General features: G+C 49.3%; 1 protein-coding gene across 1 annotated transcript in view; it reads left to right on the forward strand.

The window, feature by feature from the left end:
- The window catches only part of PDGFRL (platelet derived growth factor receptor like), a 324,941-nt gene continuing 306,884 nt past the window's right edge, over positions 1 to 18,057 (forward strand). Inside the window, exon 1 of the mRNA XM_075334434.1 lies at positions 1 to 228. Within this exon, the coding sequence (XP_075190549.1) occupies positions 174 to 228 (55 nt within the window). The 5' untranslated portion in view covers positions 1 to 173. The remainder of the gene's footprint in view (positions 229 to 18,057) is intronic.

Consider the following 18,057-nt stretch of genomic DNA (forward strand, 5'->3'; position numbering starts at 1 on the left):
AACTTGATCCTTCAGAAGGTTCTCTTCATGCTTTGGAAAATACAAATCAGCAGTCACATTCCTAGCAGACTTTTTTACATCATCTTTTTACTGACAGCAATCTGGGACTTTACTCTAATATACACCGTCTTGGGGGTAAGACTCCTTAGGAGGACCCCAAACTCCTTCAGAAAATGAAGTTCTGGGTCATTTTTACCCTGATTCTTGTCCATGAAGCTCTACAAAATGGTGAGTTACTTTACTGACTCTCCCTGGAGCACCTTGTAGCCAAGCTGTTCAGTCTTGAGGAGCTCCCAGCCCCTGGGACTCAGGGAACTGCAATACTGGCAGAATATAAAGAATTAGAAATATTAGAAATAATTACTAGGAATTTCTTATTTTCAGAAATTTCCTCTGCTGATTTGTCTGTGTGTTACTGGATACTGATCACTTATTGACAGAGTTTAACTTATGGCTGTGACACAATTATATGATGTATGTTTTGGCAGAATTTAAGCTTTTCTATTTTATCTATTGTATATAAATTAGATTTTTTTTCTGATCAGATAATTTAAATATATTGCTGTGTCCTTTTAGATAGAAGACAATCCATTTCAGTACACCTGCCACTCTCTGTATTTTATGTATGATCTTTTCTATTAGGCTATCTTTACCATTATAAGTAGTGATGCAGTTAGAACTATATACTACTACATCAGAAAACCTTAGCGGAAATGGTTTTAACTTTTTTTTCGAAAATTGTACAATAGGTGCGGGAAATCACCCTAGACAAGTGACTATTGTAATCTTCTTTAACAGTGATAGGACTCATTCACACATACGATTTTGTCATACATATTCTGTCTTTGCTTCTTTAATAGACAGAAGACAGACACAGTTATTTTGATGGGTATAGTCACGTTTTTTTTTGTTTTTTGTTTTTCACTGAAAAACTTTGCAAAAAAACAGACACGGAAGTATGTCATATTTTGATCTGATCTGAATATCAAAGTCATCCTTTCAAGGAAATGGGCTGATGAAAAAATTAAGATAGCACTTGGAGGCTGTCTGTGTGAGTGTTTGATAGGAGAAGCTTTGGAATTTTTACTTTTCATATCATATAAAGGGATGACAAACAGATTGTAAAACTGACAAACTAAAAATGGATCGAGAACACTCTCCATTTTCAAGTGAGAAAAAATGAAAGTGTGAATGAGGACTTATCCTCCATTAAAGGGAACCTGTCAGGTGCAATATGCACCCAAAACCATGAGCAGTTCTGGGGACATATTGCTAATCCCTGCCTAACCGTCCCTGTATCTAGTAGAATAAATAGAGATCTTTAGAAAAAGTATTTCTAAAAATTGTTTATGATATGCTAATTAGCAAAGGGATGAGTCGCAAGGGCGTTAGTTCCCCCGACTAGTCCGCCTTCTTAGCAGGTTAGCACACCCACAGGGGTGTGCTAATATGTCATTCAATAACCAGCGTCATCAGCATAGACGCACATATCTGATTCTGTTGTCACCGCCTCCGATGCCGGGTTTAGGCTCAGTGCACATGATCAGAAGTCCCGGCGTGTCTAGTCCTGGTCATGTGGACTAGATCTCTCTGAAGCCGGGATGCGTACATCCGGCTTCATGGTGTGCATGACCAGAAGTGAGGTGACTTCTGATCATGCACACTGACCCTAAACCCAGCGTCTTTAGTGGTGATTACAAACACAGGTATGCGTGTCACCATCGATGATGCTGGGCAATGGACATTGAATAGCATCTTAGCATGTCCCCATTCTAAGAGGTCAGACTAGTTGGGGGAACTAACGCCCTTGCAACCAGTCCCTGAGCTTATTATCATATCATAAACTATCTTTAGGAATACTTTTTCTAAAGATCTCTTTATGTATGTGTCGCGGGCGGGGAGGAGGGTGTCAGCACACCGCGCTCACCCCTTCTGCTCGGGTCCGGCAGCCGCTCCTGGTGGCTCGAGCTGTGGGCCGGATCCCGGGGTGTCTCGAGCGACACTCCTCACCCGTGAGTGAAAGGGGGTGTTTGTTGGGTGTGGGGATTGTTATAGTTCGTGACGCCACCCACGGTTGTGGTGATTGCACCACCGCTGCTCAGTATGGGGGTCCCGGGGATGGTGATGCGGAGCAGCCAGGTGTTGTGTTGCCCTTCCGTGGGTAGGGGTTGGTGATCCCGGGGCCCAGTGAAGAGATGTAAAGTGTAGGGCCCGGTGGGCGCAGGGACGCGGGGGCAGCGCTGTGCCTTGCGGCACTGTGGTACTCACTCAGCCTGAGACACGGACACAGTTTGTACGGTAAACCAACGGCTGGTAGGACGGTCCCACAGACGGCTGCACCTGCACTCCCGGTAGGTGACGTCTCTCTTCCTTGCACCTGTGTTGTCTGATGGTATCGGTGGATTCCCTCCGGTTACCCGCTCCCCGACTGCAATCTGGGCCGGAGGAGCTCTACACTTTGCCCGCAGGCGCTGGCCCTGGGGAAACTGGTGCCCTGGCGGTGGCGGTGTCTCCCCGGTAATGGTCGGGCTGTTGCCGTCAATCGGGACTTGGTTGCTGGGGGATCTACGTCCTCTTCACTGACGGATTTGGCAAATCTGGCGACTCCTAGCCTTGCCGGGGTCCGAGAGGCCCCTGCCCTGGTGCTGACTGTCCTTCGGAACACTGCTCCAGACCACCGGGCACACAGCCAACGGGGTCCTTCCAGGAACTTCCAAACTGTCCCCCTCCGGACAGTCACCGCCGTCGCTGACCTTGCTGTTCTGGCCCTACACAAAGCTGGGCTCTCAGGCTTTCTTTCCGTCTGTCACTTTACTTGCTTCTCCTTTACACTTCTCTGTTTACCTTTGCCCTGTCTAGACTACTCCTCCACTCCTTCCACTTCCTCCTCCCTGACTAGACTGCCTGGTTTCTTCCTGCCTCCAGAGCTGTGAGCTCCTCGATGGGCGGAGCCAACCGCCTGGCCCACCCCCTGGTGTGCATCAACAGACTCCTGGAGGAAGGCAACAAGGATTTCTGGTTAGCAGATGTGCCTACCTGGAGTGTGGGGTGTGGTGGTGTTGTGACCTGTGTCCCCTGGCTTGCCCAGGGCGACACATTCCCCCTTAGCAAAATGCAGACCGTCCGCGGGCTGCCGTCCTACACCGGTTTTATTTTTCTGTAAAAAGGGGATAACAGGGTTAAGCAAACATAAATACATTTTTAATCAAAACTCTTCCCAAGACGGGAGGCACATTTTCTTAAACGTTGCAACGGTTTACGGCTACGGTTTCCGCTCTCTCCCACCCAAGCAACCTGGCCCTGATGCTGCCCCTAAAGCCCAGGCAGCACCCCTTGACCCACAGTCCAGCACAAGTTACCCGAGCGGGATCTGTCCTTCCCCTCCAGAGGGTAGCCACCGGTTCCTTTGGTGGCTGGGCCCTAGCCTGCTCTGCTCAGGGCCCTCCCTCCAACCTGCCTCTCCGGAGGCGGCATTGCGGAAACGGTAACGGTAACCAACATATTTACAAGCCACTTAACGTTTGTGGTGCCCTGCAAGTTCACGGGCTTGTCCATGGATAGTTCCCATGCATTTTAAACGGTCCCCACGGGGACAACGGTGCCAGCTCCTGCCGGTTCAAATCACAAAAGCAAATCAGGTAACTTCTTCGGTATAATCATTTTCTTATCATTTTTCAAACTTTTCAAACAAACAACAACCAGTGGTGGTCCCAACGGGGACTGGACAACGGTGCTCCGCTGCCCTGGAAGCGGCTCAACAGTCCATTCTCACTCGTGGGGCTCTAGTGCCACCTTCACATGGTGCACCGCTCCGGACCCCAATGGTAGCTCGCTGCAGGCAATCTTCTTCCATATACATGCGGGCATGCACATCCGCTCTATACCCCTCTCGGGCTTCGATCTCTCTGCGCAGCTGCTGTTGCCGTCGCTCCCAGCCGGGAGCACTTTCTGTTTGCTCGGGTTCAGCGTGTGCGGGGGACGGGCCCAGCCAGAGTCCCTCCGTGTCGGCTACGACCGGCACCTTCAGTAATGAGGGACCCCGCTGTGACATGGCCTGCTCTGCCTCCTGGCAGCTGCATCCCCACCGTGCCTCCGGTGCATCTTTGCTGACGGCTTCAGCCTTCGGCTTCTTCCATAGAAGCAGTTCAGGGTGGTCATGAGCTTCTGCTGCAGGTCGGTCCGCCGGGGCGGATTGGCAGGGTACCGCTACCGGTGGTGGTGGTAGCGGGCCTAGTGGCGGGGCAGCAGCAGCTAACGCGGGTAGCGGGAGAGGCAGCAGGGTGAACGGGTGTAGGCCGGGCCCCTCAGCCGCAGCGGCCGATCCCTCGGGAATACAGGGACGTGGGTCTCTTACCCGTTCCTCCAAATCTTCCTCCACCTCGCATCTCCACATAGCAGCCACCACTTCCACCATGTCGGCCTCCCACTCCTCCAGGAGGAGCTGCATGCAGACCTGCAGACGGCTGCTTAGCTGGGCGGTCCGGACTTCCACCCACGCCGCCATGCCAGGCGCGGGGACCACGGTGTTGTTGGTCGGACTCAGCATCTTTAGCAGCGGCCTCTTCCAGGAACCAATGAATGGCCGCAGGGTCCTGGCGTCCCTGCTTCCACAGCCGCGCTCACATGCGGCCAGCCGCCATTTCATCCCCCTTAGCTCTTTCCGGCCCCTCCTCTCTCGGGGCGGGGTTTTGGCCTTCGCGCCTCTACTGCTCGAGAAGACGCTCGAGCGGGAACTTTTCGCGCCAAAGATGGCGGCTTCTGAAATTTTTCTGCCGGATACCTCCGGCGGTAACAAGGCGCACCTCTACCAGACGGCAGAGCGGTAAGATCCTGTTCGTGACGCCAAGTTGTCGCGGGCGGGGAGGAGGGTGTCAGCACACCGCGCTCACCCCTTCTGCTCGGGTCCGGCAGCCGCTCCTGGTGGCTCGAGCTGTGGGCCGGATCCCGGGGTGTCTCGAGCGACACTCCTCGCCCGTGAGTGAAAGGGGGTGTTTGTTGGGTGTGGGGATTGTCATAGTTCGTGACGCCACCCACGGTTGTGGTGATTGCACCACCGCTGCTCAGTATGGGGGTCCCGGGGATGGTGATGCGGAGCAGCCAGGTGTTGTGTTGCCCCTCCGTGGGTAGGGGTTGGTGATCCCGGGGCCCAGTGAAGAGATGTAAAGTGTAGGGCCCGGTGGGCGCAGGGACGCGGGGGCAGCGCTGTGCCTTGCGGCACTGTGGTACTCACTCAGCCTGAGACACGGACACAGTTTGTACGGTAAACCAACGGCTGGTAGGACGGTCCCACAGACGGCTGCACCTGCACTCCCGGTAGGTGACGGTGACGTCTCTCTTCCTTGCACCTGTGTTGTCTGATGGTATCGGTGGATTCCCTCCGGTTACCCGCTCCCCGACTGCAATCTGGGCCGGAGGAGCTCTACACTTTGCCCGCAGGCGCTGGCCCTGGGGAAACTGGTGCCCTGGCGGTGGCGGTGTCTCCCCGGTAATGGTCGGGCTGTTGCCGTCAATCGGGACTTGGTTGCTGGGGGATCTACGTCCCCTTCACTGACGGATTTGGCAAATCTGGCGACTCCTAGCCTTGCCGGGGTCCGAGAGGCCCCTGCCCTGGTGCTGACTGTCCTTCGGAACACTGCTCCAGACCACCGGGCACACAGCCAATGGGGTCCTTCCAGGAACTTCCAAACTGTCCCCCTCCGGACAGTCACCGCCGTCGCTGACCTTGCTGTTCTCGCCCTACACAAAGCTGGGCTCTCAGGCTTTCTTTCCGTCTGTCACTTTACTTGCTTCTCCTTTACACTTCTCTGTTTACCTTTGCCCTGTCTAGACTACTCCTCCACTCCTTCCACTTCCTCCTCCCTGACTAGACTGCCTGGTTTCTTCCTGCCTCCAGAGCTGTGAGCTCCTCGATGGGCGGAGCCAACCGCCTGGCCCACCCCCTGGTGTGCATCAACAGACTCCTGGAGGAAGGCAACAAGGATTTCTGGTTAGCAGATGTGCCTACCTGGAGTGTGGGGTGTGGTGGTGTTGTGACCTGTCTCCCCTGGCTTGCCCAGGGCGACACATATGCTTCTATATGCAGGGACAGTTAGGCAGGGATTAGACATATGCACCGAGAACTGCTCATGGTTCTGAGTGCATATTGCACCTGACAGGTTTCCTTTAAAGTCAGAAGTGAAAGACTAATATCAGTAATACCGTGTTTTTCCAAAAATAAGACACTGTCTTGTATTTTTTTTTTTTGCCCCCCAAAAGAGCACTAGGGCTCGTTTTTGGAGGAGGTCTTATTCTTGGAGAATCTTGGTTGGGGTAAGTTTACCCCCCCAAAAAAGCTGACTCCCCCCCCACTTCCCAGGAGACTCATACTTACCAGACTCCTGTGTTCTCCGGTGGGTGCTGGACGCCGTACTCCCCTGCTTCTGGCTGACACGCTAACACACACACACACACACACACCAGATCGCAGATCGCGCATGCACACACACACACGCGCACACACACACACACATCACATCACATCCAGCACTTCCGGCCTCAGGGAATAATGGGAGGATGTCACGTGTGTCTGCAGGTCCTGCTGCGGCAGGTCCTTGCACAGCCTCTCAGGATTCTGCCGGCGAGAAGAAATCTGTGTCACTGGATGTGGTGAGTATGTGTGCGATCCGATTTGTTTGTGATGCGATGTTTGTGTGTGTGATTTGATGTATGTGTGTGTGAACCGATGTTTGTGTGTGCGATCTGATTATGTGGGCGATCTGATTATGGGTGTGATCTGATTGTGTGCGCGATCTGATGTTTGTGTGTGAGATCGGATGTGTGTGTGTAAGAGATCTGATTGTGTGTGAGAGCTGATGTGTGCGGGGGTGCGATTACTGCAGGTCCTCTGCTCAGCGTCTGGTGAGTGTGATTGCGGAGTGCCTGCTGTGTATAATGAAGTGTCCTGCAGTATCTGTATTTTTTTAGCTGCATGGACACTTCATTATTGATCCGCGACTAGGGCTTATTTTCGGGGGAGGCCTTATATTTAAGCCTTGCTCCGAAAATGCTGAAAATCCCTGCTAGGTCTTATTTTGGGGAAGGGCTTATTTTTGGAAAAACACGATAGTTATCTTTAGAGCAGAGAAGGAGGAGACAAATTTGAAATTTGGACCTGCTACATCAACGACATTTTCTTTGTGTGACATGATCAACCCACTGAGCTGTCTGTCTTTGTTGCAGGTCTTGATAATAACTGGGTCTGAGATTTACCTATGTGTTTGATGAAAAAATGTTACCCTTACAATCGACAAAAATCTTAATGGGGAACTCCAGATTTCGACATATAGAAAATTGACAGCCACAAATTCCCTTTTCAGGTGGGAATTGAGTCATCCGGTTACCTGAAGAAGGGCATCCTAAAAGGACAGTTTTTAAGACTGAAAAAAAATTGTTCAGATAACAATATCTTTGAGAGCCAGGTAAAAGAGCTGTGTGACCGATTCCAACAAAGGGGGTACCCTAGAAGTATCCTGACAAAAGCATATCATGAGGCAAAACAGAGCTCTAGGTCTGACCTTTTTGCGCCAAAATCTAGACAAGGAGACAATGACGGTGTGACTAGATTCAGTACCACATATGATAATGGTGCACAAGAAGTACGAAGGATCTTTGGGAATCATTGGCTGATCCTCCTTATAGACATGGATGATAGCCCCAGTCTATAGAGGTATCCACAAATTACAGAGGGGGGAGATCAATAAATGATAGACTCGTCCACAGAATCTTTAAAAGACCTGTGAATCAGACCTGACTAACGAGGGATCTCAAAGGATGTTACAATTGCGGTAAATCCGTGGCTTGTCCATATTTTGACATAGGAGGTAGTTTTAATGGTAATGTGATTGTGCAAAATTACCCTATTCATTATTTCATTAATTGTCGTACCCAGCTCATTGTCTATAAAGCTACAAGTGTTTGTGGGTTAGAATAAGTTGGTAAAACAATTTGCGAGTTTAGATGCAGGATTGGCGATCATTTAGGGGATATAGAACATCAGAGAGACACACCTTTGGCGAGGCATGTCAATAAACATCGTGGGCATGGGCCCTGAAATTTATGGGGATAGACTGTAATCTCAGACCTCACAGATGAGGTAACTGGGATCAATTGGTTCTCCAGAGGGAGACTAAATGGATTTTGCATCTCAATACTGTATCGCTACTAGGTCTCAATGAACAACTGAACTATGCTAGCTTTATTTCGAGTTTCTTCCCTAAATTTTGGCAATGTTTTTAGTAGTTTTTCTTACTTAAAGTACTCCTGTCCAATTGCAAGCCTTTACTAATATTTTATCTTTATGCAAGATTTTTATGTTGTTTCCATCAGTTCCAACAACATCAGTATGGCTCCCCATTGGGAGTGCTAGACTGCCAAATAAATAGGTTATGTGTTGGGTCCTTAGTAACTTGTCCATCATAATTGGTTCCCTCTGTTCTATGCTTCTATATACTGTATATTGTGTTTTAATCTGACGAAGAGTTAATTTGAGAGGGCATGCACTATAGGATGTTGACCGCATGCTCCCTTCAGCTCCATTGAGGTTATTATTATCACTGTAGGAGGGTAATCCTGCCTGGTAGATGAATAACCTCACCTTTAACATAGGCTGCGAATGTGGAACGCATGCGTCCCAGTCTCTATGGTGACAATGATGCTACAAGGGGGCATATATCTGAATGCATAATGATAAGCTCTACATGGAGCCGGCTGGGCGCTCTCTGAGACGCACTCCACATGGTCTCCTTGGTGACGTCTACATCACCAGACATCATCACATAAGACTGGTAGTGTGATGCTGCGCATCAGCCGATTTGGGTTGGCCACCCTTTGAAATGCATGCTATTGATACATCCGTGTTGCTATAACTTCACCTTGTCATGTGATTACCTCACATGACTACAATAGGAAGTGGAGCGCACACCACTGATCCGTTTCCATCTCTAAGTCTACATTTAGTCATGTGATCACTCCATAAGACCGCAACAGGAAGTAGCACAAAGGGGCATCTCAGGGTATCACATGTAGACCCTCCCTGTATGATGGAGTATTACTTAATACATGTGGTGACTATCTGGAGGTTGCTATGGGATAGCCTTTATGCTGAAAACATGTGAATCATATATGGCTCCTATTAATTGCATTTTTACTAATTGACTGGATTATTTAATCCCGACCTACATATTCCTCTTGTTTTTGGCAGTTTCGTTAGACATCATCTAATCTTTAGGTAACCTGATTCCCCATGTATGTTGTCCCCTAAATCATTTATGAAGAAACGCATCGGGACGCGTTTTAGGGGCAGAGCAGGTTATCCTTTATGGTCAGTTGTGGACTGCCTTTGCAAGGGCGGGAGAAAATGGGGCAATAGGGATATTAACGTTGCAGATAGGTGACAGCATGGAGAAATAGAAGACTGCATCTTGCAATCACCAGGACTGGAGATATTTACATCCTGATCGATCAATCTTCAGTAGGGTGAGATTGTTCCTTGCTCCCTGTGTTTATTATCCACAACATGACTATGTGTGGGGATTGGTTTATCTACGTAGACACTTATGACCACTGTCATGCTGTACTAAAAACTTTTTCCTCTGCATTTAATTAAGGGTGATATGCACAGAGATATTTTTGTATGTTTGTCTGATGTCTGGAATATTTATGAGAACATCAGCTCCAGGACCACTGTCAGGAGACTTTATTTTGTAGAGATAGTCATCTCATCTGATTTGCACGCATTATTTTGCACCTTTTATGTTTCCCAGACTTCTTAAAGGGAACCTGTCAGGTGCTCAGAACGAGCAGTTCTGGGTGCATATTGCTAATCCCTACCTAACTGTCCCTGTATCTAGTAGCATACATAAAGTGATCTTTAGAAAGAGTATTTCTAAAGAACCTTCATTATATGCTGTAATGAGGCCAGGGACTTGTTGCAAGGGCATTACTTCCCTTGGCCAGTCGGCCCCCTTAGCATGCAAGTACGCCCCTGTGGGCGTGTTAACATGCTAATGAATGCGCAGCATCATAGGCATGGTCAATCTCACCGCTAACTGTTGCCACCGTGCCCGATGATGGATTTCAGGCTCAGTGCGCATGATACCCAGACTTTCGGTCATGCACACTACGAAGCCAGGTGTACACGTCCCGGCTTCAAACCGGTGTAGTGCCGGGGACTTCTTATCATGTGCACTGACCCCATGCTCAGCGTTCTGAGGCGGTGCAACGGACACAGGTACGTACGTCACTGCCGATGATGATGCTGGGCTGGAGGAATTGACTAGCATGTTAGCACGGCCCTGTGGACGTGCTAGCATGCTAAGAGGGCGTAATGAACGCAGGAACTAACTCCCTTGTGACTAGTACCTGTACTCATTAGCATATCATAAAGGATCTTTAGAAATACATTTTCTAAAGATCTCTTTACCTATACTAGTGTATACAGGAACGGTTAGGCAGGGATTAGAAATATGCACCCAGAACTGCTCGTGGATCTCGATGCATATTGTGTGTCGCCCAGGGATAGGGGGTACTCAGACCCGGGCCAATGCGGTCGCTTCTAGAGGTATCACAGTGGCGTGACCCGTTCTGTGATCCCAGGCTCCACAACAAAAGGGGAATATGTAAAGGGAGATTGTCTGTGACGCCACCCGTGGGTTGCGGTGATGAGATGGTGGCACCGCCGCTGCCTCTGGGGACCGAGCACGGGACTGTTGGTGTGGGGGCAGCAAGGTGGGATCCCCTCCACGGGTAGGGGAGTTGTAGTTCCGGGGCCCAATTGGGAGTTGTGGTGGTGGCAGGGCTCGCAGGGATCAGCACCCTTACAATTTGGTTGTCCTGGTGTTGGATGAGGCTGCTTTCATGTGTAGGGTCAGGAAATACAGAGTCTGTTTTTTCAACCAACTTGCCATATGGCCGGTCACTTTTGACGGGTGTCTTCGGGTCCCACACCCAGATGTACAGCCAGGGCCCTTCTTTCCACACTCTCTGTTTGTCTCTTTCTTGTCTGGACTAGTCCGTTTAAACGGCCTCCGGATCGGGTCTCTCTCCCAGCACCAGCGGGCTACAACCCTGTCCCGGTAGCCTCAGGATCCCCGCGACCGGATCTCCGTCGCCTGTGGCCCTCACAGCCACCTAGTCCGGTAGTCCAGGGCTCCAACCCCGGCTACCACCTTCTCCCATAGGAACTCCAAGCTTTCCCTGTCAGCGCTTCACTGACTACTGCACAACTGAAAACTCTCTCCACTTCCTTAGCTCCTCTCGCCCCCCTCCCTTTTTCCTGGGGAGGGGGTGAGTAGGGCCTGATTGGCTAGTGTACATCTGTGTGGGGATTGTGTAGCTGCCAAGGAGGATTAACTCTTTCTGTGACTACCTGGTTTTTCCAGGGCATCCCAACTGCACCTGACAGGGTCCCTTTAAATAGAGCAGGGGAATACTGTGTTGATTTTTGCTTTACTCTAGTGGTTAGATGTATCCATCTAATTGGCTGACTGGAGTTGAATATTGTTGTCTTTAAGTAAGACATGGTTCAAAATGACTCAAAAGCTTGAACAGATGCCCTTTTATTTTTAATTACCACTTGCACGTTTTTTTATAGTAGATTATTTAAAGTTACATTTTAATCTACTTTCTTCTGTTTTCACCATGCTGTGTATACTGAATTTATAACATGAATAATAAGGGATATATGGTATTTTTAAAAATACTTCCAACTGCTGCTTACTAATGTCAGCATACACAATATACCTATTTAAAGCCAATTAACTATCATATAACATCTGCCTACTGCATTAAATTCTGCATGGGTATGTATGTATAGGATGAACTTAATTATTTTAGCAGAAAGATCTTTGTGAATCTTGAGGCGCTCAAATGCATTTGACTAAAACTAATGAAAACCAACATTTTCAACCAGAACAAATATTCATCAGGTGAAATTTAAAGAAGCCTAAGCTTTTTATTCATTAAATGTGTGTATCTGCATGTAGTGTAGTGTGAATGTATTAATATACAGTACTCACCTACCTACCACTGCGCTCTCAGTGTGTAACACCGATCTTCTCTGCTTCTCAGTGACGCCACTGCAATTGCAACAATCCGGCTCACTTAATGCTCTATGCTTGAAATGGGAAGTCTCTTTGACAGTTTAAGTCTATGGAGCCTCGTTTTGACACTACATAGACTTACATTGGAAAAGCCACTTCTGGGGTGACCCTGACAGTCCGCAGAGCGATGATGTCAATGAGTAAAAGAGAAGACTTACGCTGGACACAGAGAGAGCAGCGATAGGTGAGTATATTAATACACTCACACTACATGACTAGGGTATTGCAAAGTCTCCTCGACCTTCACAAATAACGACATAGCGCTGAGTCACATGAAAATATATGGCCACTTTAGTCTTTATTGATTACAACATATTAATATCCAAAATGTCAAACACACTTTTCTCTGAGGAGATCCTGGATTGCCTACCAACATGGAACAGCATCCGAATATACACTCTCCAGTCACACCGCTCCGACTCGGGGTTGACAACTGTCACAACGCTGTTCCTTCTCCAATTTCTCCTGTTCCCCGAGAACCATCCAGAGGGAACTAAACCATAACTCAGTAACAAAGGGGCAACATACTCTAATGTTACCCTACCCAATTAACCAATGACATCCCTGACCTCCTCACCTCCAGCTGCTATGACATAGCTATAATTATTCCATAAGACTCCCCACCCTTGACAGATAAGTTTTGTTGAACCAACCAGATAAGTCATATACTCTGTGAGTTTGTCAGACAAAAGATCCTTAGTTTGAAGGAAAAATCTTGTCTTCAAAGCACATTTCAATAAACAGTGTTTGCTCGGTATACCATGTTATTGAACATACATGCCCATTTAGAACCACTAATATGGACTGAAATGTATGTGGCTGTGTTGGTGTAACTAGATATATTATTTGTTCATTGGCTGTTCAACCATCAGCTTGTTTCCTTCTCATAAGTATGACCACTTTTACAATGAGCGTCATAACTTCCATTTACAGTATGAAAATTGTATCTGTCCGCAGGAACAACCCTCCTAAGCCAACTATATGGGCATAGCATAAAATGATATCTTGATATCTTTAATCAGATCTCCTATTCCAGAGAAATTCACGTTTTTCTTATTGTAAATGAGCTCTTCCAGGCTATGGGGTGGATGCTGCCTGGGACATAACTCTGCCTCCAGAACTTATTTTAAATAGCAGGTGGGCATTATAATGTGAGGCAAGTAACTGACAGAACAGGAGAAATGACCTTGGTCTTGCACGTTTTGCAGCTCATTGTACTCTGCTTCATTGCAACAATATTGGATCCCTGTCTGCCTGTGAGATGGAAGATGAAGCTGAGAAGAACCTGCAGATGTGTCAGTTATAATCACACACAGCTCTGCAGTGAGATCAGGAGAGCAGAGAGCGGCCAAAACACATCACACTGGTGACGCCCCTTCTATTTAAAATAAGCTGTGGAGGCGGAGTTATCATCCGGGCAGCATCCACCCCATAGCCTGGAAGAGCTGATTTACATAAAGTGATAAATGATGATTTATCCACAAGGCATCTGATATGAGACAGACAGGTATGGCTTTTTTCAGCACTCTATAACCTGTATGTTCGTATTAATAGTTTACATAGGTAAAATGTGGTGACAGATTCCCTTTAAGTCTTCTTGCTCAAGCAGTAATTGTCATGTTAGTAAGGTAGACATGTACCGTATTTTTCGCTTTATAAGACGCACGGGATTATAAGACGCACCCCAAATTTAGAGATACAAAAAGGTAAAAAAAAAAAATAAAAATGGGGTCCGTCTTATACTCCGGTGTTGTCTGCAGGCCCTGTCACACATAGAGATAAATCTGTGGCAGATCTGTGGCAGATCTGTGGCAGATCTGTGGCAGATCTGTGGCAGATTTGTGGTTGATCTGTGGTTGCAGTGAAATTGTGGACAATCAGTGCCAGGTTTGTGGCTGTGTACAAATGGAACAATATGTCCATGATTTTACTGCAACCACAGATCTGCCAAAGAATTATCTCTCTGTGTGATGGGGCCTTTAGTGTTGTCTTACCGGAGAGGGGCAGCAGTGGTGGTGAAGCGGGTCACAGGAGGCAGAGGTTCTGCTAGCACACGCGGCGAGTCACTGGCTGCAGGTGCGGCGGCGTCCGTGGAGGCAGGTGCGGTGGTGTCCGTGGAAGCAGACATGGTGGGTCAGTGGCGGCAGGCACGGCGGGTCCGTGACGGCAGGTGCGGCGGGCCAGTAGTGGCAGCGGCGGCGGGTGAGTGGTGCAGCAGATCAGCGCGGTGAGTGTCCCAGTGTGTCCGCAGTCCCTGTTCGAATGATGGTGCTTGGAGCAGCGCATGTGCAGATGGAGCTCTCATCCAAGGGCTCTATCTGCGCTTGCACTGACTCCAGAAGCGGCGCGTACGCAGATGGAGCTCTCATCCAGGAGCTCCGTCTGCGCACGCGCTGTCTCCCGACGCCATCATTTGAAACTGGGACCGCAGACGCACTGGGAAACCTGCCACGCAGCCGCCCACCCACACAGAGAGGCAGCCGGCACCGACAGGCACCCGGCTGCCGCCCACACACAGGTACAGGCACCTGGCTGCCGCCCGCACGCAGGTACAGGCACCCAGCTGCCACCCGCACGAAGGTACAGGCACCCGGCTGCCGCCCACACGCAGGTACAGGTGTGGCGCCCTGGACTAGCCAGGTCGCCACAGGTAACACACGCACCCCCCCGCCCCCACTAGTCAGTTACATTAGCCAAACACAAAATCCTTGTTGCCTCCCTCCAGGGTCTGATGTCCACACCGGGTAGGGCGGAGCCAAGCGGTTGGCCCCACCCACCGAGGAGTTCACAGGCCTGGAGGCGGGAAAATCTGACAGTTTTAGTCCAGGAGGTGGAAGTGAGAGGAGTAAAGTGGAGAGTGTCTGGGTTTGTGGCCCAGGCACTGACAACAAGGTTGGCAGACGAAGGTGGCCATCTGCAGGAGTGGTGAATCAACGCGGAACCGTAGGAACGGGGACGAGCGGTGGACCGCTGGTACTGACCGGGGAGCGAAATGAAGCCAGCACACACAGGCAGGGCCATCGGACCCCGACTAGGCTTGGAGTCGCCGTCAACAGTCAAATCCGAGTGTGACAGGAACCCCAGGGGTTTCCTAACAGCCAAAGACCCGTTAGAAGGCAAATGTCCACACCGTGAGGGTATACAGCTACCGCCTAAGGCTAGAGACCCAAGGGCCAGCGCCTGCGGGCAAACGGGCTCCTCCGGCATTCATACACCGGGGAGCGGACTACCGTTGGGGACCCATCGTAGTCAAACAGTACACAAAGGTGCAGGGAAAGACAGCCGCCATCACCTGTCTGGGGAGAGACACTGCAGCCGGATGCGAGACCCTCCATCCAGCCGTTTGGATTACCGAGGACTTTGTGCATCTCTTACTGAGTGAGTACACCCGTGCCATCCGGCACCGCGCCGCGCTGTCCCTACAACCCTGCACCTCACCAACCCTGCCTCCCCGTCACACCACCGGGCTCCGGGACCACCGACCCCTACCCACGGAGGGGGAAAACAACATCCCAGCTGCTCCCTACCATCGCTCCCGGGATCCCCGTCACCAGCAGCAGTGGTGCCCATCTTCACCACAACCCGTGGGTGGCGTCACGGACTAAATCCCCCAGACCAACCACCCTTTTCACTCACGGGCGAGGAGCGCCGCTCGAGTCCCCGGATCCGGCCCACCGCTCGAGCCACCGAGCAGCAGCCGCAGCAGCGCCGGACCCGAGTGTTAGCGAGTAGAGTTGAGCGCGGTTCGCGGTTCGAGGTTCTCCAGTTCTAGGCTCGAGTGATTTTGGGGGCTGTTCGAGATCGAACTAGAACTCGAGCTTTTTGCAAAAGCTCGATAGTTCTAGATATGTTCGAGAACGGTTCTAGCAGCAAAAAGCAGGGCTTTTTACAGCTACAGTGTGCAGGAGCCATCGCTGGCAGCCTGCCAGAAGCTGGTAACCAAGATAAACATCGGGTATCCAAGCAAAGCGCTTTGGTTAGTAACCCGATGTTTATCCTAGTTACGTGCAGGAAGCCCACACTTCCCCGCTCAGCTCGCTCCGCCCCCTCCTGCCCGCGGCATGTACACATACATACACACACACACACACACAGACACACACACACACACACACGCACACACACACACACACACACACACACCCCCGCTCGGCTTACCTGCGGTGATGAAGTCCCACCATCCCGACCTCAGCGCTGTCACTGTCCTCCATGGCCGCCGCTTGTCACATCACCTTCTCTCGCTTCCGACCCGAGACTGACTAGCGGTGACGTCACGGGCCTCTCGCGATACTTGGTGTGAAGGCGCCGGTCATTGAACTCAGTGACAGGGGCTGTCAGTGTGCTGGAGATCAGCGCAGGTAATGTACCTCGCTGACAGCAGCACTTGTCATCCCCTGCAGTGACCTGGGCTGACCCATTGATGTTAGCTCAGGTCACTGCATTGCTCTCCCAGCCAATGGTGAACATTCTGCTCTTCATTGACTGGGACAGTGTGGATCGTCATGGCAACCCCTTGGATTACAGCAGACCTGGATTTGTTTTTCATTCTAATAAATTGGTTAAAGAGGGAATGTTTTGGGGAGTGTTTTTTCAAATAAAAATGTGTTTGTCGTCTATTTTTTTTTTATTACTGACTGGGTTGGTGATGTCGGGTATCTGATAGACGCCTGACCTCACCAACCCCAGGGCTTGATGCCAGGTGACATTACACATCTGGTATTAACCCCATATATTACCCCGTTTGCCACCGCACCAGGGCGCGGGATGAGCTAGGGCGAAGCACCAGGATTGGCGCATCTAATGTATGCGCCACTTCTGGGGCGGCTGCGTCCTGCTATTTTTAGGCTGGGGAGAGTCCAATAACCATGGACCTCCCTAGTCTGAGAATATCAGGCCCCAGCTGTCTGCTTTACCTTGGCTGGTGATCCAATTTTGGGGGACCCCTACGTGTTTTTTTTTTAATTATTTATTTAATTTAAAATAACAGCGTGGGGTGCCCTCAGTTTTGGATTACCAGCCAAGGTGAGGTTGCCAGCTGTGGTCTGCAGGCTGCAGCCGTCTGCTTTACCCTAGCTGGCTACAAAACTAGGGGGAACCCTACGTCATTTTTTTTTTCATTTTTTTGGCTAAATACAAAGCTAAGCACCCCTTAGTGCCACATGAAAGGCACCAAAGGGTGCTCCACTTTTTCTCCACTTTTTCTCCATTTTTTCTCCACTTTTTCTACATTTTTTCTCCACTTTTTCTACATTTTTTTCTCCATTTTTTCTCCACTTTTTCTCCACTTTTTCTCCACTTTTTCTCCACTTTTTCTCCATTTTTTTCTCCACTTTTTCTCCACTTTTTCTCCATTTTTTTCTCCACTTTTTCTCCACTTTTTCTCCATTTTTTCTCCACTTTTTCTCCACTTTTTCTCCATTTTTTCTCCACTTTTTCTCCACTTTTTCTCCACTTTTTCTCCGTTCTTTTTCTATGGTCAGTCTACCCATTAGCTCTGCCATGCATACTGTAGCTCTACACCTATTGCACATGTTACTTTATGATTGACATCTCTTTCGTACCAGAGCTGTCTAATCCTACTCTGACCCCATATTTGTCATTACTATATTGTCCTTGTACTGTATTATGACATTTGTATCATGTGTTTCATTTCTTGCTGTGTTGCAATTTTTTTGCTGCATCCTAATTGTACCTCTACATTGTTCGAGTTTATGTTATTGTTCTCTCACTCTTATGTGATACTGATTATTGTCATTTTTCATGATTACATGCAGATAAGTCCAATCTGACGAAGGCTGAGGCCGAAACGTCATTTGTAACTTGTTTTGGACAAAAACATATATGCTTATGAAAAAAAATTTTTCTTAATACGGACCAATAAAGAGTGATTTTGCATTACTATCCGTTGTGACTTACTGAC

The sequence above is a fragment of the Anomaloglossus baeobatrachus genome, chromosome 1, assembly GCF_048569485.1.
Source record: "Anomaloglossus baeobatrachus isolate aAnoBae1 chromosome 1, aAnoBae1.hap1, whole genome shotgun sequence".
Taxonomy (NCBI): domain Eukaryota; kingdom Metazoa; phylum Chordata; class Amphibia; order Anura; family Aromobatidae; genus Anomaloglossus; species Anomaloglossus baeobatrachus.